The sequence below is a fragment of the Colias philodice genome, chromosome 13 (genome assembly GCF_061535455.1).
Source record: "Colias philodice isolate Cphi_HAF_F1 chromosome 13, ilColPhil1 Martin Lab GWU primary, whole genome shotgun sequence".
In the NCBI taxonomy this organism is placed as follows: Eukaryota; Metazoa; Arthropoda; class Insecta; order Lepidoptera; family Pieridae; genus Colias; species Colias philodice.
This window is the reverse complement of record NC_143098.1, coordinates 8,784,572-8,812,502: the sequence shown is the minus strand read 5'-3', so window position 1 is coordinate 8,812,502 and position 27,931 is coordinate 8,784,572. Positions and strand designations below refer to the sequence as shown.

The following is a 27,931-nucleotide window of genomic DNA, read 5'->3' as shown; positions in this document are numbered from 1 at the left end:
GCCAAAACGCGTTGCGGATTTTTTTTTAAACGACGCGGACGGCGGCTGGCACTGTCAACAAAATTAATCGGATATTTTTAAAAATGTATCGTCTATTAATATTTTTTCTGTTTAGTTTTTTAAATGTAAATGGACAGCTGCAGTGTGATAAAAATAACATTGATTTGACTGAGTACGAAATTTTTCGGGACACCAACGGCGCAATAGAAGTCAATAGAACGATTTTCCCGCCAAATTTTATTTTTTCTAAGAATGTCAGTGGCCATAAAAAAACATTCGGGTGCCCTTGTGAAAAAAGAAAGTGTTTTAGGAAATGTTGTCCAATTGGATATGTTATGTACAAAAGAGCTTGTGCAAAAATGCCCGATATTTTACAACAAGAAGGGTTAAAGTTGCATTTTTATGAGACTTTAAGAAAAACAGTTAATTTGGAGAGCAGTGACGAGTTCGTTTTGTTGACGGGAATTCCTTGTGACTGGGATATTTATACAGAATTTCTCCCATGGTTCATACAAGAGGTAGGTTATATTTCATAATATTATTTAAATTAAATCAACAAGGAACACAATGTGCAAAAAAGCATTACTAATAATTAAATATTTTTTGTGTAAAGTTACTAAAGTGTCTTATTAGCCTTGACCTGATAAAATGAATAAAAGCTACAATGCTACGTAATACGTATGTCCATAAATAAATTCCATATTATTGTAAATAGATTATTATCCTTAATTATTAATTAATTATTGAGTGAACACAATTTATAAATATATTTAGACGAATTAAAATCAGCCTTAATTTTAATTCGTATTAAAAAACATATTATGTAGAGACTAGAGACAACTAAAAATATATTTTTTTTAATTATTTTGATAAATTCATGACAAACAAAAAATAAACTACTATCTACTCTTTGAAACAAACATACAAACAAACTTTCACTTATTATAATATTAATGGATTAGGGAATTATGCTTAAACCTTGAGTGTAATCTTTAAGGTAAATGAAAATCCTTTGCATAGTTGTACAAAAAATTTATGACAAGGTCCTGACTTGTGTTTACATAGTTTTCCTTGATAAAAAATTGCTTTGCTATAAATACTTACATATTAGATCAGAAATTAGACCACATTTAAGCTTTACATCAGGAGAGATTGTGATCAAGCGCTTTGTTATCTACAGTAAAAAAATTGAGACGCTATCCAACTTATATTAATGTCTCTACATTATGTAGGATGTCCATGATCCATGTATTCCGTTGTTTACGTCTTGACTATACAAGGTAGGTTCTTAGATATAAATGTGACAGTGTGTCATAATTTTTAGTACCTATTAATTATATAATGAGTACCACTTACCTTATTTGTAATCAGGAAGGGTTGCAGGTCTATACAAGCTGCCTTAGTGTAGGTCTGCAGTTCATATTATTAAAGTGAAACTTTTATTACATCGTCTCAAACTTTTTGGTCTGTGTTATGTTTGGTCGTACAAATACGATAATTTTGTGCCTAAGTTTCACTTTTACCGTGGTTTCATAAAACTACACAAAATTTTTTATCTTTTTAATCATCAGGTTCTATTATAATATCCTTGTATTTTTTATGTTTAATTAAAAATATAATGATTCTATGTATTTAATTTTGTATTTTATTTGTGTTTGTTTGTCTTTATTTCACGTCGCAACGAAACGATTTTATGGTCGTAGCATATTGTGGATAATAATCATTCCATTCGTTTAGGTCTTTTCTGAAATAAAACGCCTAGTGATATGAGGTCATTTATGTCGATTTTATTTAAAATTCTATACGAGTGCAGTATATTTTATATTTAAAACAAGTACCTATGTAGTTTTATAATGTTATAATTAATTATTATAGCAACTGCTCTGACTCTACCACTGACTTTTTGCAGGTGTTTTTATGAGTCCTAATAAAAAATAAGTAAATTAATATAAGGCACTTTATATACGAATAACATAGGTACATAACATATTATTTAAATAGGCTTTAGCTTATACAATTAATTTATTAGTAAGCTTCAAGTATATTTTAAGAACCCGTTAATAAATCGTGACTAAGTTCTAAGTCGTATAGGAATTTCCGATTTTATAAACAATATTCTAGGTATTATTTAATATGCAGTATGCACTATTAATTCAAGATATTGTTTAGGTATGACCTTCAGTTAAAAGGATCCTAGGTAACGTGCATATATATTTAATAACAAATATGTAGGAATTAGACTTAAATACTGAAAATTTAAAAGTATACAGTGTAATGTATTTTTTTATACCTAAAATAATGCTTTGAATCAATTCTACTTATTTCAACTCCACTGGCTACTGTTAAAACTTACCCATAATATCAATGACCATGCCGTTGTTAAGGAAATCAAAAGCTTTTTTTTCGATGAAAAACAAAGTAGTTAGTACAATATTAAAATTAACAATTAAATAAATCTAAATTTATTTCATCGACATTGAATTGACATTATCAAACAATGATATTAAAAAAACAGGATGCGGAAGAAGTGGGAGCAATGATATTAGGACCTTGCCGTATTTGATAGGTAGTTATAATAAGTTTAAATTTTAATATACTATATTAGGGATAAGCCTATCTTTAGGGATAAACCTATCTTTGTATAAAAGATCATAAGTATATCTTTGTACAGGTATCATAGATGCAATAACCTGGGCTAGAGCCTAGAACTCGTCACCTTGAACGGCAGGGGTTTAACAGCCCTTCTATAACCGCGACAAGAGATATGCCTTAGTTATCTAAGCTTTTTTCTGGTCTATACTTTACTAAATAAACACTACCCCATTGATGTAGTGGTACAGGTTACCTACTGAAATTTTTTAAAGCTATTCTCGGCCTTGTCTTTATTGTAATATACCTACATGAATGACAAGGCCTAAGATAACATGGGCTTGATTACTTAAATGGATAATTAATAACGATAGCAGAGCATTATATAATTTTCTATCAATATTAATTATCTGAATATCCATACCACCACCACAATCAGTGAAGGAATTCGTAAGGAAACTGGTGCCCAAGAAGCAAAATTTCGACGGCATGTGACATCTGCCAACCCGTATAGGTACCTACTAAGCGAGCGTAGGTCCTAAACCCTAAAGAAAGCCGCTGCGTATTTAATTTTTTTTGCAGACATATACCTGTATTATATAACTTTTAATTTCATAAAAGTATTGGCAAAGAATATGTAATTACTTATATCTCATAATGTTGGTTAAACCGCATCCCGAACGAGGTTATATTCATTTGGTTCAGGTCACTTATGTAAGTTATCGAGTCACTTTTATGGCACCATTAATTAATGATTGCTTTTACGAGTTACGTACCAATAGCAGTTATATTGTTTACTGAAAAGCTCCATTAAATGTACTACTATGTTATTATTATAATCCATAATAATAAAGCATGTTTTATCTACAATAGATATCCCAACCGTGCAGTCAGTCACCCCGCAGGGCACCTTGTGGCGAGGTGTCGGGGAGTAGCGACCCCGCGGGAACCGAGCGCTCCCGGGGGAGGTCCCTGTCCTCACCTCTGGACTGTCCCAGTGGCAGTTCGGAGTGAACAATGACGAGGTTCAGGATCCCCCACCTCTGGCTTGCCTTTGTTGGCCGTCCAGAGTGGAGTCGCCAGAGCTATATGCTCGGGGGTGGAAGTGTCTAATGGCGTAATAGCGGGGAAACCCGCTCCGGGCCCGAGGGCCCGCGATGGTGAAACCGGTGCCGCACCTCTCTACACCCCTAGCCGTTCAGCTGATGTTGCCCCCTTGTTGCCATTTTCGGTAACCTTTTTGGGAGCCCATCGACCGAGCTGGCGAGTCACCGTCTGCCATCACTTTCAATTTTTAATATTGAAAAGGCAGACGTCCATAGTCCCCATAGACCCAACCTACCGATCCACTGAACACCTCCTTCCATAACCCAGAGTTTTAATTCCCATATTTTACAATAGTCCTGCATCGGCCGCGGACTGCCCAGGACTGTATCTCTATAGTGCAGTCATGGGCAGGCTGCGGCTGGTGTCCCACAACACATTAAAATTCTCTAAATGGCCTCTGCGTGTTGGACCTATGTCCCCACGTAAGCCTCCCAAAGGACCGGGTAAAAAAAAAGCATGTTTTATTACCGTGTACATTCCATCGTAAAATTGTTTGGTGCTATAACTACTCTGTAAGTCAGTGGGTGGCAGTCTTTGACTTCTATTGAGTAGGTACCTATCTAAAATTAAATTCATATTCAAACTGAAACTATTATTTTTTGCGTTGAAGCGTTTTTGTCCCGTCTCTAATTAAATAAGTTTTTAGCGAAAAGAGGCGCAAGAAACTCTTTTAGTGCTCTTTTGGCGCATAAAACTTATTTGAAAAGCCCATTTTAAGTACCTACTCATAATTACTTTAAAATTCTAATAACAACATTATTCAGTGACATTTAAATAAGTGAGAGTAACTAATAACAAATTTTAAAAATAGAAAACTATCAGTTTAATTAAAACAGTAGTAAGTATTTATAGTTCAGAAATTAACACTATAATACTAGCATGACTAGCTGCTTTGGATTATTAGACTATGCTGCTAGCATCAGCCAAATATTTCGTCCAGGAACGTCGGGCGAAATTGATTCGATTTATGGGCTACAAGCTTAATAATGTTCAGATTCTATTAGGTCGCCCTTAACCCACTTCATTTTATTATTCACCCGCTATTTCTTAACTGGATCATGTTATTTTTATACACTGTTTGATTATAAGAATGTCTGGTGATTATATTTATTTATTGAAATTGGCTGAATGTCATTGGCATGTTTTTTTAACTCACGCGACTCGTCACTCGTGATTATGAGAGATTAAGGTTTGAAGTATGATCTCTAAAAAAAATCAAAGGGAAAAACAAATCAATTTAAATATACAATATATTTAAATGAGCTATGTTATTATTTCTACTCGTGCGCGATAGTAAACAAACTAGTGAAATGTATATATTTTTTCCTGTAATCTCTAATAGTCATTTCCGTTAATAATCCTTACTGTTTGTTTATATGATTATTAATTAGCTGTCCTGTATATTTTATATTTGTTTAGTGCAGTGGATAGTCACTAGAGATGAGTTCTTGTTTCAACAGAGACTGTGTGTTTGAATGAAGTTATTTTTTATTAGTAAAACGTGCTTATTATTAGAATACCTACATTTTCGGTGTCTAAAGTTTTCACTTTCAAAAATTTCTCAATCTCAAACATTTATTTATTGACCTTTTGGGTGGTAACTAATAATTATTCTCGGTAAGAAAATTGTATTTGTAAATTTTTTTCCTAAAATAATCATGTTTCACCACAGACATACTTACATGTTTTACTCTGTGTATTGTGCAGTGTGCATATTAAAATACCTAGTAGGTATGTCAAAGTACCTTATTAATAATTAAAATGTGAAGAATACCCCTGTTTTAATTTCCATAATAAATAAAGGTTTGAATTTGTATATTTCTTCACGGAATGTATCTTTATGTATTCTATGTAAGTAATAAAGTAGGTACATAATATGATGTCACATACCTACTGATGACTCATTGATGAAAATACTTAAATCGAACATGGGCTATGGGAAGAAGGACTCAAGGTTTTTTTTTTTATTAGATGTCATTAATGTTTTATATGTTCAATAATTATTAGGTACTTTCTAGCTGGCTATTTTCCCGGCTTCGTTTGGGTTGAAAAATAAAAAGTAAAACCTTTAGATAATCATAACTAGTAAGTTGTAGTTTCTGTAAACATGCATAAGTATGCTAGTTATATGCTTTAATACTAAATTGTTTTATTTATCTACTGATAATTATAATTAGCCTTTCTTAGATAATAGATAATAATAATTTGTCATTTTCATGTCTGGGTTATTTTGGAGCAAACAATGTGCATATCGCTGACTCATTTGTACGAAGCGATTTCGGTGCATTTACAAACGTTTTGTTTTAGAGTAACTATTCATTCATATCAATAAACGCGTAAAAAATGCCTAAATATTTTATACCAACTTTATCCTTGAGGTATTTTTTACTCGGTTGCAATGCATTTATGTACCTATTAGGTACCTACATTTCATTCGAAACAAAGGTATTGAAATATTAACGACCATTTTAAACTTACATAATTAAGACCATGTCCTTTGTTTTCCATTACACTTAAAGTTCGGAGGTTTCTTACGTAAATTGCACTTAAAGTTGTTATCTAAACAGTCTTAACACACTTTAATTGTCAACATACAATACAATGTCTTAAATATAATAACAAGGTAGGGTAGTTGGTTAGTTTTTAAACAGCAATTTTTTAAAGTCAAAAATTGTGGTCACAAAAATTTATTTCATGATTGGTTATGCGACACTTAATAAAAAATAGATACACATTAAAAATATTAATATACCGTATACAAATTAGAAACATAAACAAGTAGACTTTATTGAAAGAGCGCCATCTGTCTTCGAAGAAATTATGCCGTCGCCCGTCAGACAATACATGCATACAAAGTCCATTTATGAAGTAGACTAGTGCATTATGATTTCATCACAATTCTATAGGTGGCGGTATGTAAGTTGTTTTACAGATTGTGTTAACAGATTCTCGATAATCTTTATTACAAAATGGTTCTCCAATCTTCAGATTCAGATTCAGGTTAGGAACAGAGGTTAAAGGCTTCAGAGTCCAGTTAATATACACATTTTTTTACAGCCTGAAGTGTGTAGGAACTATTTATTCTACAGTAGGTACGTCTTATTTCAGTAATAATCAAGGAATATAGAATTATACAGATGTAAGATTGATCTATCTATCGAAAGAGTAAACGCAGCAAATACTTGGGTACTAAGCTACCAATATAATATTATTATTCATTATTCACCATGAGATTCGTTTTAAAATCGCATCTACTAAGTATAATTTGTAATGAACCTCACAATAGATACATCAATCAGCATCCATATTCATTTTTTAAAGTCAGTAGATAACAAATTCAAATTACACAATTACATACTTTGAATATTAATTATTTTTTGTTTATTTATCTATTTGAGAACCAAGCAAAAACAATTTTATTTATTTCCCGTGAAGTCACGGTCAGTGTTGTTAAAATGTGACCTTTATATATTAATCATTAAGTCTTACACGCAAAACCAACATAGTAATAATTACTTACAAAATTTCCGGAACATCCAATATTAAATATTACTATTTTTTCATTTGGGAGTTACGGAATGTGAGGTGTAAAGTATACCTTGTTATTATTGTTTAAATTAAGCTCTAGGGGTTGCATATCCTTTTAGCAAAATTGTTAATATGGAAATAGTTTCATACATACGTGATAGTGATCTATGGTATTTAATGCAGCTTTGTGTAGGATATTCAAGGTCTAGGGCGGATTTAGAGGTCAAAAAGGAACTTAACAATAAAAGTAAATAAGGAAGGAGAGTCTATAATGGACCTACAATTTCGTAACTTTACTAAAAGAGAAAGTTAATTCATGATAAATAAAATCCTGAAAGATTTAAGTTTTTTTTTCAAATGGTTTTCAGCTAATTTTATTTCACATTTCATGATTACAGGGGGTTAAGCTTTGAAAGCGCAACAAACAGCACAAGCTTTCGCGGAAAAATACAATTTATTATTAACTAAGTTATTACTTTAGGTATCCATTAATTTATTTCAATAGAAGTAATAATCTAATTGCACGTATTAACAATGAGTTATCGTAAGTAAATATACACTAATATTGTCCCCGAGTAGAACATTAGTATTACCACAGACTAATAATAATATACTACGTATAGATACGTATAGACAAGTATAAAGGTATATTAATTCAGTGTCCACAAAGACAAATCGATTTATTATTTTTGTGTAAGTATCTAATAATTTAGCGTAGGTAGAATGAATGAATGTTGAATCACAAAAATGAGGCGTATAAAGTAGATTTTTGTATGTATTCATATAATATTTCAACCCTTCCTACGTGTGCAGTTTCGATCAAATGTAGTGTTTCCTTGTAATGATGTATCACTTCATAATAAATAAATATTAAAATAACAATAGAAGTACAAACAAAGACTCATAATATTATTGTCTCCATATTTTTTTTCTTGATTTATGGCACGGCTTAGTACCTAATGTAATAAATACACCTAGTATTTTCCGCATGGTTGATGTAAATACTAAAATAGGTACCTATAGATAAAATGTAAGAAGAATATAATATTCAATTCACCAAGTATAATACAATAATTATTAATAATATTTGCCGCAAACTCAAACCATATTGCTGAAGCAACAGGTGGAGCTTACTATCAACATCCCTTACACCTACAGTCTATTATTAATATTATATTTATGTAAAAATATAAACAAAAACACCAAATAAACGGTAAGTTTATAGCGATTTAACTAATGCTTAAATAGATAACATGTACTTCGGAAAATGTATTTTTGACTTATTTTTCCTTTTCCTTAAGATGTACCTATGTACCTTTATAATTATATTCCTGCATTTACACTGAAAAATTGTCTTTATAAACGTTCTTCTTCGAAGTCATCGATATTATTAGCATTCGCAAACACTAATACATTACCTGGAGCGCTATCAGCTGATTATGTCAAGCGACTGATTACAGTCACAAAATGAAACTATCCGCCAAGTCTTGATAGACGTAATTGCAGTAGCTGTAGTTAACAAGCTTTCGATGTACACTGCCCGCTGTTTAGCTAGGTAATGGTTTGATGTGTTCTTTCATGCAGCAATGTAGTTCACACGCGCGGTTCCGATATCCTTGACAGGGCTACTCCGAAATAACTTGACTCTTGCTTCTTGAGACTTGAAGTAAGCCAGTTTTATTTCAGATCTCGAGATAGACGTACGTCATTGGTCTGATAAAACGCGATAGTGTTCACGAGTGAGGTGATTTGTTTTGGTGTTTGTTTCGGTGTAGCGTTTGAATTGATAAAAAATAACAATTAAGTGTTTTAAATTGCGGGTTTTGTGTGATTGCTGTCATTTTAGATTCTCTAGCCTTTTTTTCGGCATCTCAATAAACAATTTTGGTAGGTACTTAAAATGCCAAAATCGATGAATTCTTGCACGTGTAAAAAGTTTTTCACCGTAGAATATAACAATAAAAAATATTCCATAATAACAATATGTGGACATTGAATCAAATATATATGTTCCCATAGAATTCTATTGAATAAAAAATATTATTTCTAATTCTACACGTGTTTTAAATACTTTAATAATTAATTAATTAATATTCCATTAAGTCGTATGTTAATCTAATTCAGATTATGCTAAAGTTATATTATTTCCAATCTAAATAACATTATGATAATAAAGAACAGGTAAACCCCAATAGAACCTGTTCTGTAACGTTCCTTTGCATAAATAATATAAAAATATAGGTAATATAATAAATATTTATAAGCTAAATAAATATACCTTCTAATAATACCTTTAATAATACCTTTAATCAAAGTTGCAAAATCTCAAAAAATACAAAAAATACGTTAATAATTTAAATGTAGGTACCTACTCAAAAATACCTGAACGTAGTCCACCTACTTTAGACTAACTGTACTTTCTAGCAAACGTTTTATAGAAATGTTTATTCAAAAAGTTATAATAAATGATAACACGTGTAAAATCTACTACAATCTTATAGGTAGGTATTTATTTCTTAAAGTGAGCGTTATTCTGAAAAACTTCACTAGTAAGTTAAAAAAGTTTTAGAAAACAGCCCGAATAAATTAAAAATCGTGTGCACCCGATTTTATCTCAACTCCAAACGTTTACTTTATTTGACATTAACTTCATATAATTGAGAGCGGTTGATATACCTTATACCTAGATGAAAAGTTATTTGTAAAAACCCATAAGGCAATTACTGTTTACAATAAGTAAATGAATGCCGGTAATGTACGTGATATTACTATGAAACTATGTGTATGTGGACACACACAGTGACACAGCTAGGGACATATTACAAAAAATATTGAGTAGGTACTCTTTGATTTTATAAATTGATTCCTAATAGATATTGCTAGAAATCTAAAATTGTGATCAAAACACTCAAAAGTACTTTTGAGGGCATAGGTACCGCTCATAAATAAAAATTATAATCTCTAAATAATTGTTTAAAACCAATTACAGAAGTAAATGGATACAATCTATTGCTACGGGCAGTAAAAGTAATCTGAATAAAAAATTATAAGCATATAAAAGTAAAGTTTTAACATAATACAATTACATAATTATAATGAACAACGAAATAATCAGGGCGTATTACAAATTTTGACCCACATTATGTAACACGTTTGTTAATTGAAGGCAGTATTTGTGTAAATAATATCGCACATTCTTAATTACCTACTTACATTACAGTACAATGCAGCAATTACAAAATTATTAAATAAATAAACTGAAGTTTAAATAAGGAAATCCCTTGTTGAGTAAAAACAGTGCGTACTAGATGGTACTAGGAACTTTTTTAGTTCACGCGTAACCGTGGTCCCAGGTGGCAATTATTTCACATGCAAAGCACATAACGATGACCACACTCCAAACATATTAAGTGACAAACAAAATGTATAAAGTGATCTTACTCTTGGTGCTCATTTCAATTTGTGACTGCAAAAAGTGCGACTTCAATACCTCAGTGGACATTACCAATGGAATTCGATTGAATGGTGTTATTAGTTACAATGGCTTCAGTTATGATGCTTCCGAACACTTTTTTGACGCTCGCAGTGCAACTGAAAGGGGCTGTATATGCAACAAGAAGACTTGCTTAAAGAAGTGTTGTCCCCACGGGCAAGCTTACAAGATACTCGATAAGCAATGTGTCAACGTTACTGAAGATTTCAATCCTATGGTATGGGATGAATACAGAAGAGAACAGGATGAAAGCGCGAGAGAGTTGTTTCATTTCAATTCTGGGAAACCGATTTGCGAGGAGAACGAAGTACGGATTCAAGTATCGGAACCGTTTAGCGTGTTTAATCTTGTGACGGTAAGTTTGAAGGTTAACTGGTATGAATACTTAAAAATATATACAAGAAAACAACGTGTGGATTCGGATATCGCATTGTGATTTTTTTAACACTAGAGCGCTCGCGCCTAAAATTTTCCTTGAGTGCACGCGTGGGTTACATATGTCACCCAATACGACGCACGTTTTTTTTTCATAAAAATCGGAGTTTAAAAAGTAAACGAAGTACTTATTTATGAATCAACTTTATTTTTAAGTGATGAAACAAAAAAAATATCAATATTTTCTCATTTTACTTAAATTATGAGCTAAACATAAACCTCTGTGAAAAGTAACTAATTTTTTGCTTATTGTGATCAATCAGTTTTTTTTACTTTGGAAACTACAAATTTGGTAAAAATAATCATCTAATTATAAAGTTTAAGAATAAGTTGTTCTTATCCAATAAAATTTTATTTTCAATAAAAAATAAGTATGTCCTAGCACTCGAATATGAGTATTTTATTTCGATTTTAGTTACCCATATACATATTAATAATTTCTTAAAAGTATAAATTGATCATAAGAGCATTCAAAATAAAAGCGGTATACTTGATTTTCACTCGTAATTATATGATTTCAAAAACTTCCTAGAACGCTCGCGCGGGGGACATGCGTCACCCATGTACTTTTATATTATCGCAGAGTACACTTCGTTGCACCAAGGAAGCTGACACGCTGCTAAAATGTCCAGTGATTGGTAGTCGGGGAATACCTGAGACAACAACACTCAAGCACGATTCTTTAAAAAAATATTTAGCAATATAATACACTGGGTGACCTATGTCCCCCGCGCGTGCGCTCTAGTGTTAACAATTAAAATTATTATTTTTATATAAAAAGTCATAAAAAAAGTTTACAATAAGCCCATTTCTTCTACATAAATTCTAATCATAATATTTTTGTGTAGGTAAACACAATATTGAATTGTTAAACTTACCTATAGTTTTTCTATACGCAATGAATAAGAAAAATTATAAACATTGATGTATAATGAAATGAATGACTCCACGTTATTCATAAAGTTCATTAGTTTATTACTCTATTTGTCTTTAAAATGAATTCCATTGTAATATTTACTTAAGTACAAACGAAACGGTATCGAAAACAAATTAATAATGAATATATTATAGTATTTAATCAGACAGATTTTAGACCACACTAAATAACACTTTAATTACCTTAATACATTTAAAATTAAACCAATTCAGTTGTCCGCATTCAGTAGTGAATTAATAAACTATCATACGTTTGTTATATAAAATTTTACGTTTAAACACGTCTTATTTACTTCCAATAGATTTTTTAGACTATCAAAGTTAAAATCTCAAAAAATACACAAAATATTATGATGGATATCGTACAACACGCATCCAAAAATACCCGTCCACAAAACAAGAGTTCAAAGAGCGCTAAATATTGACCACTCTCAATTCTTAGAACCATCATAGTAGTAGAAACTACTGGTACTTCCCCATAAATTATGACGAAGAGAATTCGGCAGAATGCTTTCATTAATTTTAGCGTAGATATGATAAATAAGCAATTACGTCTACCCACTTAGCCGTGTCAATGATAGCGATTGATAAGATGCAGCGTTCCAACAGGTATTTTGGCTACTTTTATACTTAATCCGGGTTCTGATAATCAATATACTTATTATAACCGTAACAGTGAAAAGCTTTATATGAATTGAATGAATTGTTCTAGAATTTTTAGAATGTTGTGCTTGAATACTTTGTAGGAATAAAGTAATTATTATTGTTAGCGAATTTTCCTCTGCGTCAATCGAGTGTGATTTATCATTTAACGTTTATATAACCATTATAGTTTAAATAAGTCTGTGGATTTGTGGAATGAATGAACTATTTTTATCCGATTTCTTTGAAATATCCGAGAGAAAGAGTTTTAATTCTTTGAATGAATGAAGGTGCGTTACTGAACTCGGAGAAGAGGAATTTCAATATTTTTTTTGCCATCAATAATGAATATAGGTAATATCCGGTATAAGGGACTGGAAAAAGTCAAACATAATTTTGTCAACATGTTTTCATAATATTATGTTAAACATTATTTTAATTTATAATGCGCAAGCCGTTTCCCAAAATTAACGTCACCATTAATATCCACGTGTCTATAATTAAAAATTACAATGACGTGTGATACGACATTAACAACGATATTTTTTATTACGTAAGTAAAAATAAATAAATACGTATTTAGTAGTAAATTGTTATACAGTCCGAGTTAACTTTATACATAGATCACAATCTAGATCCTCAGTAACGGTGTCTTGTTGTTAAATTTATATGTCAGCCATATTATAATAATATTCTTCTTGCTTTTCTTTAATCTTCCATCTGATGGCATCTTTCCCCTAAACTTAATATAATAGGTGTAATAAAACACTAATTGTGGTGATCCACACAAATAAAATGATTATATTTAGAATACATTTTAGTTCATCAATTAGGTAAATCCTTTTTATTCAGATAGAGACAAGAAATAAAAGAAACACTATTCTTACTTATTTTCCGTCTTCTTCTCTCCAAACATCATGATAAGAAACCCTGAATTCGTACACATAAGTGAAAGGTTTTTCAACCAGCAATGACCTCGAATATTCTAAGAATCGTCTTTATAATAATGGTCATCATAGCCACTGAATTAAATAATTCTTGTGTGCTATTAACGCGTCTCGATTGCCCTCGTGTTTGGACAGACAATCAACAGTTATAATAATTAGTTGTTCTGAATGCTAGACTATCACCTCTTTGTTTAAGATTGTGTATTTAGGATATGTGACTCATGTCCTAATGTGGTACAAATTAATAAGGTGGATAATTAAAGATCTCCTTTGTTGCAGAAGTCGAATAATTCATAAACAGTCATGGTCTGTTTCATATCACTACCAAGTGTCAAACAAAGTCGCTTACATTGTCTGCCTGTCTGTCTCTGTATATGCTTATTATCCTTAAAACTGCGTAATAGATTTTGATACAGTTTTTTAATAGAAGAGTTCAGAGATTCAAAAGTAGGTATATATGAAAAAAGGGGAAATTTACTCGTCGTTTTCTGGTTATCGAGATCAAACTTCAAAGATAATATATATCATATTCAAAGTCCGGGTCCAGTGAAATGATCTGATGTTCGACATATTTATTATCAATTGATTTTTAAAGTCACGGATGTTCATGGATTGGGTTTCATTTTTGGGTGTCATTTTTGTACAGCAAACTAAAATAAGTCAGTATTATTGAGACCAAATTTTTAATGTTCATATCAATCTTTCATGCAAAACTACTGAACTATTTCAAAATAAATATTGTGTGGAAAGGCTATAACTTGGCATATAAAAGCAATGCTACGCTAGCAAAGTAGCAGATTCCGCGGAAAAATAATAAACTAGGTATAAGAACGAAATTCATCGAACTGTTTCATAGAGACTTAAAAATTCTTAGTAAAAAAGTATAAAATAGCTACAAGGACAGTATACATGGAAAGCGATTCTTCTCATGCCAAAGACTGTAATGTTATCTTGTGTGGGGTTTTGGATAAAAATAAATAACTTCATAATTTATTGATCATCCTTATCAAAAACTATTTTCAGGTGATATTTGGCAAAGCGCAAGCAAAAACATTATGGTCGGTATAAAATAATGCCAACTTTATCATGACCGAAAATATAATTTATTTTCCGGAAAGATTAAAAAGAACTTATATTTATTTATTACATTTATTTAGTAAATCCGCATCTTTTGTGTTCCATGTAATAAAAAATACTGTTCATTGAAGACGAACAAAAAACAAGAAGGTTTGTTACTTTTATTGTAAAAACTTGTATCTTTGCAGACGGGTAATTTAGTTACATATTATAATTAATAAAAAAAATGTTAAATATATTACAATTAAATATTATTGTTATTGCTTTGAGTATACATTTTTAAATGTATATACATTTACTTACATTTGAATCTACTGTTTCGAATTAGGCCAATTTTCCAGCTAACCTAGTAAATACTATTGACATAGAATTCCAACTAAGGAAGCCTTTGATTGTTTGTATTTGCTTGATATCATGATGATTGATGATAAACAAAGAGAACTTTATGTGTGTGTACCTTAGTAAATGTATGCTTTATGTGCTGACTTTCGTCATATTTACAAAAGGTTGGTTTGAAACTGACGATAGCAAATCCCCCAACTCACCATGAATTATTAAGCTTAGATTACGCAGTATTCCGTACAATTCAAAATCATTCACACACAAAAACATTGTTTTTTTCCTTGAATATAAAATCTAAGATGTTCTTCTTAATTCTTAAATTATACATCAGAGGACGTTCATTAAACAGCTGCCTAAATCTTTAATTGCTCAAGTATAATAATAATCTGACTCAAAGTGGAAATGCCACCAATACTTAAAAATATCTTCAAAAGAATTTTTGTTTATTCATAAATATTTATTTTACATTTAGGTATGGATAAGTTTGTTGATGTAACCTAAATCGAGAAGGTAATTATTAGCCTTTTGTTTGAATTATTTTTCACGATAAGTCAAAAGTCTTCTTCTTCTTCTTCTTCTCTTAATTAATGGCTCCACCCAATAAAAAGGGACTTCGCCAATGTCCAGTATATATGGGAGAGACAGGACTCAAATTTCAGTCACTTAGACTTGTGCGGTTGTGACATTTAACATTTGGAACTGAGTGGGTTAACTAACGGTGTAAATGCAGAAATTTTGATCAACTTGGAGCGAAGTCAAAAGTCAAACAAATAAACAAAATTAAAAATAAACAATTGTCATTCCATTTGCATTGATTATAGGTAGATATTATATTTTATTTTAGTCCTAATAGCACGAAATACTTAATATTACTAACAAGTAACATGTTAATAGCTAATTAGTCCTTCAATGCTTTTATCGTAATACAGTTGATATATACATAATACTGTAGAATACTTCGACATCTGCTTATCCAATAATCCTACACAAAAATTATTTTTCACGTTAATTTATATATATCTCTCACTGGTTCAATTTGGATACCAATTGACCTCTCTTATAATTATTCATATTTACATATCCGTCATGCTTATTTAATTAATTAAACAATATGTTGTCACTTTTTCACCGAAACTTAACAAATAGGCCCTTGACTATGATGTACCTGTCAACACCGACAATCAGTTAATTAAATAAATGTTTTAGCTATAGAATTACATACTAAAATGATGACAATTTGTTTTTCTGGTTTCATTTTTACATTCTGCTTGTATTTTGCATCGATGAGCAAAATACAAACTTGACAATAAAAAAAACCATTATCTATAGGTATGTTCTCGTTAAATATACCAAAATAATTTGTTTAAAGTTCATCACTATCTTCAACTAAATTAAAAGTCACGTATTTACTGGGCGATATTTCTATATCAATAATACTGAAAGAACAGTCGAGAAAAAAACAGGCACTTCAAAACAGGTTTAGTGATGGCTTCGGCAAAACCTCCCAGACTCCACGTGGCGTGAAGTGACCTTTGATTACATGTGAATGACTTGACGAAAACAACATTTGGTTCCCTTGAAGCTGAAATAAAAAAAAAATAGACGAATGAATTGACAACAACAAACTAAGCATTAATTTATTTCATCATTTCTTTTGTCTCCTTATCGTTTTTAGCCCGAAATTGGGTCGCCCGGGATATAAAGTCTTGGTTATTTAGTAAAGATGTAACTTTCAACAAACAATATTATCAAATCATTCCTCTTAGTTGAAATTTAAAAACCCTGCAAATGAATTTGAATGCAATGCTTCGCTAAACAACAAAGTCCCTCGTACTTCTACAAAAAAAATCCATTTTAACTTTTTAACTTTCTAGGATGGAAAACTGTTAATCGAGACACCAAACACAATACCACCTTGGACGGTATTCGGTCCAGACAAGTACTGCATCGACACATTCGTCTACGAAGATGAAAAGGGTGCTCAAACATCGAAATTAGATGCCTTGGTATGCTTTGCAGAGGCAGCGCGTGAGGAGCATCAACTATTGAGCGTTGTGTGTAAGTATTTCTAATTTCAGTTTCAATGTCTAAGTGTATGTCTGAATTTGTTCTACTAGCAGTTCCTAAATAACATTAATCTTCAGAAGAAATGACATTTATTCATAGTTTTTAATGCCGACATTTTAATGTGTGCATGTGCTATAAATTTGGAACACTCACAAAAATCAGTCCAGCCGGTATCAAGTTGTAAATAGAAAAATATACCAGGAGTTAGGTAATAAACTACTTTTTTATTTATTTCAATTATTTTCACAACGCTTAATAGCTTACAAAGCTTGACATTTCTTTGACAATGAATATTATAAATTCTTGGATATTCCACCAGCAATATCATTAATGACCATAATACATACCCACCAATCCGATGACTCCAAACAAACCTACATATCACCATCAATAATCATTTTCAAATTATAACTTACTTCCTTACGATTCCAGGTATGTTAATCTCCTGTGTTTTTATCCTCGTCACCGTGGCTGTGTACTGCTGGCTACCAGAACTACGGAACTTGCATGGAAGGGTCTTGATTGCGTATCTGTTGAGCTTGTTCGTGGGCTTCGTCTTCCTCTCCACTATGAAGATCTTGCTTATGATTGATAACATCTCTCATAACTGTTGCGTTATATTCAGTAAGTATCTTTTTGAATTTAAAGTATTTAGTATGTTACTCTGAAACATTCGACAGTATATTTGTTCTATTAATATTTATTAGAAGTGTGTACATAGAGCATTTGTCGTGGCATAAGCAATAGATGATTCTATCATTGCATTTTACGTTCTTAAACTTTTAATAAGTAGAAATATGTTATTGAATTAGTTTATTTAAGTCCTTGATAACATTGCTTATTTGAAAGACGTTCAATTATTAAACAATATACCTACTTTTTATGCTGTATGAAATCATCGTTTAACCTTTGTCAATGGATAATCTTTGTCAATAAATTATAACAACATACCTATAACTAAAATACATATTTATTGAAAATTTTATTCAATAATTGATACGTAATATTCTGATAGTACATAATTTCCGTATAACGCACGCTCATTAGCTTGTCCAAACAATGGTACTATGATCACAAAAAAAATTGGCCTTTAAGTATCAATTAATGAGGTGAATGGTTCCCGAAAGTGTAAACATTGTCTCACGGTCACCAGAGAATTGGCGGAAACCCAACACTTCCCTTGGTATTTCATTCAAACCCTTTACGTATTCTTGAAACTGATTTACGTAATAAGGTTGCTGATATGATTCATGACGACATAATCATTTTAAATTTAATGAATTGAGATTTTTTTCTGACTCTATCCCTTAGTGACTTCTTAAATTCTTTGACTTGTAGTTTTAAATTCGTCTAAAACGAATTAAATCATGTAGGTGCCATTTACGCCCTGGATCTTTAAATCGTAAAACAATAACATTATTTGACATTATGTAAAATAAATTCCATTAAAATTATTTTAGAGTTGCTTGTATCATGAACTTAATTAAACCATCTTCATTGATTACGTTATTTCCTACTGGCGTTTTTCGTTTATTTATTCTCAAAAATAAATCCGCTACATTCAAACAGTACCGGCATGTTTTAATACAAATTATCACAACATTTACCGTCGAGACGGATCTCTATTGAGTTAGTGTTAATGACCTCTTAACGCGTTAGCAAGTTCCTATGAAATCCATCACTCTTCTTATTTCGATAATTTCTAGGTAGCATAAAAAAGCTATTATAACTTCTTTAATAGATTCTTGTATTATTTGCTTCCCTTTTGGGAGCCATGTGGGGGCTGATGATGATGAATGATGATGATTATAATACAGACTTTTCAGTAATTTATCTGATAAAGTTGTTGAATAGTTTAGGCTGTTTAAGATGTTGTAACTTGTAACCTAAAGATTAAAGATATAAGAACGACAATAATAGATACTGTTGCGATTAAAATGTAGGCACGTTTTAAGATATTCCAACTGTTTTAATGACGAGACATGTTTTCATGGCCAGCTTGAAATTGTTTTGTTTTTCCAACATCATTAAAGAACGCGGGATCCGGTTTTTGTCGTAATTTATTTGAATAAATTCGGTTTTTACAGAGCGTAGGTAATTTTCGGAAACTTCGACAATAACTAATCGAGAGTTATAAAGAAACAGATCAGAATAAATAAATAATTATTATAGAATATGTTTTAGGACTTTTATTTTTTAAATGAACAAGATATGTTACAGTTATTCACCCTAGCTTATAACAGCGATCTCCCACTGTGTAAAAAATTCTTCAAATAATAAAATGGTCTCCGCTAAATTTTATATCTCAAATTCAATTATTAGGAACATCAAATTGATCCTTTATTGGTAATGCCTTATACAATTGTTCTCAAGTATTGAACATTACATTGAATGTGTCCTTATGGTGACTCATGACTTAATCCTGCATAATAATTAGTGTTATGCACTAGACAGCGTAATCATTATGTGTTCAAGATACCGTGTCTTATGTATAAAGTGGAAAAACAATGCCTTTTTCTTGATGAAAAAACATAAGTACCTGATTCGCAAATAATGTAACTGTTTGATAAAATAAAACTGGGATGGATTTAAGTGCGGATTTAGTTTTTATTAAAAAAATGGAGTGTGTTCGTATGGATTAAACAATTTTTTTCCTTGTGTATAATTTGATGTTCATTTATTTATTTTTAAATTATATTTAAACAGCAACCAAAAAAAGGACTATTAAATATTTATTTTTTCTTACTTCGTGTAAATTTTAAACTTTATCTACAAAAAGTAGGATGGTCATGAACAGTCGCACAGTTTAAAAATAAAGGAAGCGTGCAATAGGTAAAATGGTTTTAATAAACACGTTATAAATTGTACTATTTGTTCTGTGGTTTTATCGCTAAGTAATCGTGATTATAGGAATACAAAGTATGATAGCTTGAGATTAAGCAAACGTATAATTATACACAATATTTTTATCCATTATGAATAACTAACTTTTATCAAAAATTCTTTATATCTTAACCTTTAATTTGTCAAACTATGATATATCGTGCTAGCACAAATAATATGATAAGAAATACCATTTTTTGTACATAAATAGATGCATTGTTGTATTCTGCCACGCGCCGGTCGGCGCAACCTTCAAAATACCAAGCTTAAAAATGATGTTTACAAAGTTATTTACATCATCTTCTAAAAATTACGACCTCAAATGTCTTTTTAATGACTTTTATGATTAGACGAGACAAACGGAACAAAATATATATAATGGGACACTGTTCAATAACGTTAAAATCTCATTTTACGATTGCGTTTAATTTATGACGATTTCAAAGAATTTTGTTCTTAAAATGGATCGTTAATCCTATTGTTTAAGAAATGATTTCTGTAGCTTTGATTTTTTTTCAGCCTTCATCATCTATTTTTTCCTGTTGGCCGCATTCTTCTGGCTAAATGTCATGTGTTTTGACATTTGGTGGACGTTCAGGTAAATTTGATCAAGATTTGATTATTAAATACTAGATTTCCGCCCGCGGCTTCGCCCGCGTTTTCAAAGGAAAACCCGCATAGTTCCCGTTCCCGTGGGATTTCCGGGATAAAACCTATCCTATGTGTTAATCCAAGTTACCCTCTATATGTGTGCTAAATTTCATTGTAATCGGTTCAGTAGTTTTTACGTGAAAGAGTAACAAACATCCATACATCCATACATCCTTACAAACTTTCGCCTTTATAATAGTATTATTAAATGTTATTAAATATTAATGTAGATGTTAACTATCCCATAAATACCGAGGTATCCAATCTACATGGGGTATTCTATCAATCCCGTAACAACTATTCAGCAATTCAAAACTGCTGATATGATAATATTTTTAATGCCGATAGCTTTATTGAATAACGCAATGTTCTAATTTTAATAAATACTTATAACATGTCCACGTTAATTTAGGTTTTTACACCTAATATATTTTACTTAGCAATAATTATTTTACACTTCTCAGCTATTATAGAATACCCATAACCCACAATAAGTTCAAACATTCAATCATTTATATACTTAGAAAGACATCATTCGCTCACCCTTGAAAAACTAAGTCCGCCCTAAAATGCCAACAAAAAAAAGAACCTTTATAAAAACATTAGGTATTTTCCCATTTCAGCGGAAAGCGCGGCATGACCATGGAGAAGATGTCGCTAAGGGCTCGATTCTGTGCCTATTCATTGTATGCGTTTGGAGGTCCCACTGCCTTCACTATTCTACTCGCTTCGTTGGAATTTTCTGACCTATCCCCACATCCGTTATTGCCTTTGATCAGACAACAAGGCTGCTTCTTGTATGGTAAGTTTGAGCTTTATTCTATATAGGAAAGTTTTGTAAATAATTGAAATCATGAAATTCACTGAATAGAACGTTGTGAACTGTTCAGAGATACATTCAGCCCTATTGTTAAAAACAAGGAAAATGGAGGAATAAAAGCTTTTACTATATTTTTTCAATTAGATATCGGCTTTTGATTTGAAACCATGATTAGCTAATTTAATTCTGATGACTTGTTTACAAGAAGAAAATTTGACGGAGTTAGTTCCCTCATCACGAACATACCAATTTTTAGGATATCTGCTTTAGTATAAGGATTCGCTTATGATTTTCCCTTAATAGTGGGGTTCACAAGTATAGTTTACATAATACCGTTAATCTCGGGAACTACTCGTCCGATTTGAAAAATTCTTTCGGTGTTAGATAGCCCATTTATCGAGGAAGGTTATACTAGGCTATATATTATCATCACGCTACGACCAACAGGAGTGGAGACACTATATATTTTTTTTTCTTTCAGGTAAAAGCCGACTCCTGTACCTGTATGGTCCAATCGTAATTCTGTGTATTTCAAATATGGTATTCTTCGTTTTAACCGCCTTGAAGATAACTCAGATCAAACAACAGACTTCAGTACTGAAGTCGAAGGAAAGCGCGACCCATGACTCACATAATCATGATAAACAGAGGTAACATTTCATTACATCGGATAGTACATTGGATATAAATTTATAAATAATAATTTAGTACATTGGAATTAACTTTAATGAAGACAACAAAGATATTTTATCATACAATAAAAATTTCATACACATAATATTGCATTGTCAAATTGTATTGCTCAATTTCATTCAGCCTTACCGCTAAGTTAGCCTTGGTCTCTATCTAGTTCTATATATCTAGGTTCCAAAACTTCGAAATGGAACCGTCTTTGTCAATTACATATTAGGCATGCAACACATTCCGTATAGCATACCCGTCAGTTGAAAAAAAAATTCTACGCCGAAAACTGTTAAATGTGTTACTCTATCAGTGGTGTGACCCTTAACAAAATTGATTTAATAGCATATTTTATCTTAACTTTTACAGGCTTCTTCTCTACGTCAAGCTATTCATAGTGATGGGAGTGAACTGGTTTCTAGAAGTTATTAGCGCTATCTACCCAAAGGCAGATGCTCTCTGGAAATTCACAGATGCCTACAACGTTCTCATTGGCCTTATTATCTTCATCATTTTCGTTTGCAAGAGAAAAATCTTCCGTCTCATCAAAAAGAGGTTTGTAATATTTTAATTTCAGATTTTTTTGTTAAAATTGCCTTTATAAGTATTAGGAAATCAGCCGATATTCAGAATAATACAGTGTTGGTCGATTTATGTAGGATTAAAGAAAGATTTCATCGAAGCGATACAGAATTATGGAATACCAATCATATAAGTGGGAGCAGAAGTAACTTTAAAGATTATAGACATAGAACCAGTATGGAATCAATACGAACAGATAACGGTTCCAATAAAGTTGTCCATACAACAATTATATAAAGACTGATATCTAATAATGTAAATAAGAAAACGTAGAAACATTTTAACATTAAGAAACTATTAAAAGTTAACAGTGAAGATTCCAGTGACGACAAACTCAGATGAAATTCACATAGAATGCAGAAAGACAGAATATTATATTAGAAATACTAAGTTCCCACGCAAAAATATCGCAGATAAAGAAAAAGTCAATGAAGATGAAGTAAATATTCCAGAACTACACAATAAATACGATTTTATATAAAAATAAACTAAAGGTACGAGAATAAATGAATATCGGCTTTCGGTTTGAGGATTTAACTGTGGTGTAAAGAAATTCTGAAAACTAACACAGGAATCATTTTCTTAAAATACAAAATGAATACATATTCATTCCTTGGATGATCATTAATTGGCATTTAAATATATGAAATTCACAGGACTACATTTAGGTTTAAATTTCTTCATCTCTATGAAACTGATAAAGGAACAGTAGTCAATAATTAATGTATAAATAGGAGATTGTAGCTAATTGTAATTGTATTGGTAATAAGGCCAAATAACTTTATACATGCCATTTAATGAAAAGATGTATTCCCCAACCTTTTTTCACTTACAGAAAGTCCAGCCTCTTAAAACTCTTATGCCCAAAAAATAAATATTAAGATCTTCTATAAGCGCTACAGTTTCCTTTGGCATTGTGACTCTCAATGGCTTTTCTTTAGCAGTTTTATGGATTGATTCATATGGGACTAAAGGAATGCATGTGTAAAATAATTTAAAAGCTATAGTTTCCAGAAACTTCTATTGATTGGTATAACCGTTGCTTTGGACCTATCTTTCGACTTCTTTCTGGACTTCATTGGGGCAGATTTTTACTATTTCTTTTGGTTTGTCTTCTTTCATCTGGTGTTCTCTTACATTATATTTTATTTTTCATATCACATTTTTTTCTCCTCTGGTATTTTTCATAGTCAATGATAATTTATATTGTGCACTTGAGTGCACGAGTGTAATTTGACTGCTATCTTTTCTCAAGAGGTCTGAGTAGTTTAATAGTTAAATATAATTTGGTCGAAAATATTTGTTTTTTTTTGGGTTGGAAATTTTGATTGCGCTTTTTTTGGGTTGGATATTCAGATTAACCACTATAAAGGATGCGTTTAATTTACTGATCCATCTTGCTTGTATTTTAATAGAATAAATTGTTATGATTGAATTTGCTTTCATTTCAAATTAATGGATTCAAAAATAATGATGATTACACGAACTCTCATCAAGTCAGAACCTTTTAATTAGAAGTACATAATGTAAAATGGGTCTTAAAAATATAATATTATGTTCAAAATTGTATAATTGTGGAAACAGCTTTTTATCTATTTTCAAATTGTTATAAAAAAAATTCCTTATGACTCGATGAGAGAATTATTTTGTATTCTGCATGCGATTATCATTTAAAATATGAAATAATATACGCATGAAAAATAATTTTCATTTTACGTAGATATAAACAAGTCCGCGGGCAGTCGATGTCTCGAAGTCAAACCACGAGTTCTCGCACGTTTTCAACAAAAGATGAAGTCGCCCTTACATCGCTAAAGAATAATTAAGAATTTCCTATTAAAATGAAGCTTTACGCTTTTCTCTCTTATGGGCCCTCTCCACAATGGGCAGCGTTGGGCAAGTAGAGGCAATCACGATATAATTGTAGATGTTTATTCATAATCGCCATAATGGCGGCAAACATTGACAATCATTTATTGGGCCAACGCTGCCCATTTTGAAAAGAGCACATTATAATTAAGATCTTTAAAATATTTACTGTTCGTTCTCTCGATGTAATGTGTATAATCCGCGCCAATAAATAATCGAATACGTCAGCGGTATCATGCTGTCTCATTCTTACTTAAGCCGATTATATCATGCTATAGCACTCACTATATAACAAATACATTACCAGTTTAATTTCAATTCTTTATTGGCACGGATTATACCAATATTTTATGTAAGCTTCTAGATGTAACATACGAGCCATATTATTTTGTGTTGTAGCTAAAAGACATATTTTTTTATATTATGTAGATCTGAATTCTGAACATTTTTAATATTATATCAATTATTATTTTAGGATATATTCATAATAGTATATAATGTGATCTCAATTATGTTTTTATATTTTTTGTGCTCTATCTAAAGACTATCTTCAGTCAATTGTTCAATAATTATAAACTAGTAAGATGAAAAATAAGATAAGCTTATAAAAATATATAAATAGATTTTGAATAAAGTTAAATTAAAGTCCCTTACCCAGTGTCACTTGAAAAATATTATGTTGAATCACATATGTATAGTTAGCCTACAATAAAAACATTCCAGAGAAATAAAACATATTATATACCTGTAAACCTGTGAAAAATATGTAGAGTTTTGTTCATCATCATCATCATCATCATTCCAGCCTTTGCAGACGTCCACTGCAGGATATAGGCCTCCCCCAAAGATTTCCATAGAGTTTTGTTGACATTTTCTAAAACTTTATATAAGTACTAGCTGCTCCGCGTGGTTTCACCCCCGTGGCTCTACTCCTGTTGACCGTAGCGTGATGAAATATAGCCTATAACATTCCTCGATAAATGGGCTATCTAACACCGAAAGAATTTTTCAAATCGGACCAGTAGTTCCCGAGATTAGTGCGTTCAAACAAACAAACAAACAAAAAACAAACTCTTCAGCTTTATAATATTAGTATAGATTAAAAACAGTGTGCTGGAGTAATCGCAAAAATGTGATTTAGTAGCAATAGTTTAAAAGACATTATAATAAATATTTCAATTTGTATCATCAATTAATTTCCTCGTGTACGATTATTAGCATGAAACAAATCTCTATCACATTTTTCGAACCTATTTTTAAATGTATTCGTATACCTACTTAGTCCCATTTAAATTATAATCAAATATTCGCTGACAGCTCTCTGTTATTAATAAATAGGTTCGCTGGTAACTAACAATAAAATCTAATAACTTATTCTAATCTGAACTAACGAAACAATTCATTTTACCATTATTTTACAGTCAGATAAACTTTTTCAGTATATTTACCAGCGAGTTGGAGGACGGTGTACATCCAGCTTTACTCATGACATCACCCCAAGAAAATGGTTGATTTCATAATAATTAATAAAAAGGACTCAAATGAAATCATAAACCTTTAAAAATGGTTAAAACCTACGTAAATACGTAATGAAACTACGTGTAAAACAGCACGAGTTTATTATTAAATAGAATAAAGAATATACTATTTCGTATGCTTCATGAGTCACATTAACTCATTTTCCTCTTATAATGTACCCTGATTTGTTTGACTAAGTTTATATTATTTAAGAGAATACTACAACAATTGAGAGCAGCAGCTATACCTACGTAGGATTTTGACAAATTTAAGAATTTTGTATAATATGTGTATTAGTATTTATTAGATTAATATTGGATCTGTACGTCTCAAACAATAATTTTAAGAGTCACATAAAAGTGAGATCAAAAAAGATAAGTGTTCTCATCCTACAAATATTGCAGAAACTTTTGTTTCTCAGCGTGCTACATACATGATTTGGAAGTTTATTCTAAATGTTATTTTACATTCCTTCCTCTAATTAATAAAGTTCATATTTTTAGATAGATAGAATATTAAAGATCCCCATAAGTCATAATATTATAGCTTCTAAAAAAGTAACTAATGTTTTAAAATTAGTATATTATGAATCCATAACAAATTCTTTCAAGATAGAGAATTACCAAAACGTAATCCGACCATCATCGGGGAAATACACAACATATTCTTCAATATTTCTCAAGGAATTTTGAGAAGAGACCAACGTCAGCAGTTGCGTCACTTCGTTTATACTAAATTATATTTAATTGAGCCCGCTGAGAAAAGTTAAACGTAATATATGTACTTCATAAAAGAATGACGCTATTCCTTTTCTTTTTGAAGACCAGAAACACGAATGATTATCTTCTGTGTGACTTTTGTCTAATTTAAAAATATATATTAATATGTATATGTGTGTATGTGTATATATATGAATTTATGCAAATACGTTAACTATCTAGTCCACTAATAAGACAATTACATGATATTGATAAATAATTTTAACTTTTATATCGTTCGCATTTAGCCATGTTTATGTATTAGGTTAGGTTAAAGTATAAGCTTATTCCAGTACTATAATTGTTTTATTGTTATTATATCGTAAAAATAATTACTCTTTTAAAAATTTTATCATAAAAAAATAAACGTACATAATATATTACGGTGCATTTAAATCAAACGAACATAGAGCTAGAGGTGGCTAGAGCTACAGCAAGAGCATTCTTTAGAGCGTGAAAGAGTCATAGAAATTGGAAAAATTCAATGCAATCAATTATAAATAATGTTTCCTATGAAATACTTAATTTAAACACCAAAACTAATGAGCATTTTCACGAATGCCGCTACATAACGTGTACCTAGAATTTAATTGAAAATGAAAAACTTAATATTTATAAATTATGGTATTGAATTTATCTCATTTAGTCCACAAAAAATAAGACATAGAACTTATAGTTGAACAATAATATTGTAAGGGTGCTTTTCCAAGAATAATGTGCGAGCATGTGTAGCGAGGAATGTGTTTGAAAATAACAAATCATATCGCTTCATTTAGTTTGAAATTTGATGCGTTTTGCGTTAAAAGCGATATTATTGGTGGAAAAGCATCCTAAATGTGAAAAACGTCTGAAAATTTTGTGGAAAAATAGCTGTGCTGATGTAATTTTAACCTTGACTACGTATTATTTAAGCGAAGACATAGGTAAGCTTTGGGCACTGTTTTGTAATACCCGCATTTATGATCAAGTTATTTGTTATTAAATAAAAATATGTTCAAATCAAAAA

At 30.9% G+C, this 27,931-nt stretch overlaps 1 protein-coding gene across 10 annotated transcripts; it reads left to right on the top strand.

Moving 5' to 3' along the window:
* LOC149483574 (putative G protein-coupled receptor Mth-like 3) lies at positions 1-27,931 on the top strand. Of its 10 annotated transcripts, none has more exons than XM_089702717.1 (10): positions 8,776-8,963; positions 10,445-11,072; positions 16,971-17,154; positions 17,596-17,787; positions 20,566-20,644; positions 21,321-21,499; positions 21,999-22,167; positions 22,568-22,753; positions 22,858-23,274; positions 24,501-24,583. In XM_089702717.1, exons 2-9 carry the CDS (start codon positions 10,647-10,649, stop codon positions 23,015-23,017), a joined length of 1,575 nt encoding a protein of 524 aa, XP_089558843.1. In that variant the 5' UTR covers positions 8,776-8,963; positions 10,445-10,646; the 3' UTR covers positions 23,018-23,274; positions 24,501-24,583. The 10 variants fall into 10 exon arrangements, with proteins under 10 accessions (XP_089558840.1, XP_089558839.1, XP_089558848.1 ...); XM_089702719.1 differs by having other exon boundaries at positions 8,776-8,968; positions 10,555-11,072; XM_089702718.1 differs by having other exon boundaries at positions 8,776-8,968; positions 10,533-11,072.

Excerpts from the sequence above, each read along its gene's own strand:
- LOC149483574 (XM_089702714.1), top strand. The coding sequence starts at position 84 with ATGTATCGTCTATTAATATTTTTTCTGTTTAGTTTTTTAAATGTAAAT. Across the intron at positions 17,155-17,595 it reads TCAACTATTGAGCGTTGTGT|GTATGTTAATCTCCTGTGTT; the intron begins GTAAGTATTTCT and ends TTACGATTCCAG. Across the intron at positions 22,754-22,857 it reads TTCCGTCTCATCAAAAAGAG|GATTAAAGAAAGATTTCATC; the intron begins GTTTGTAATATT and ends CGATTTATGTAG.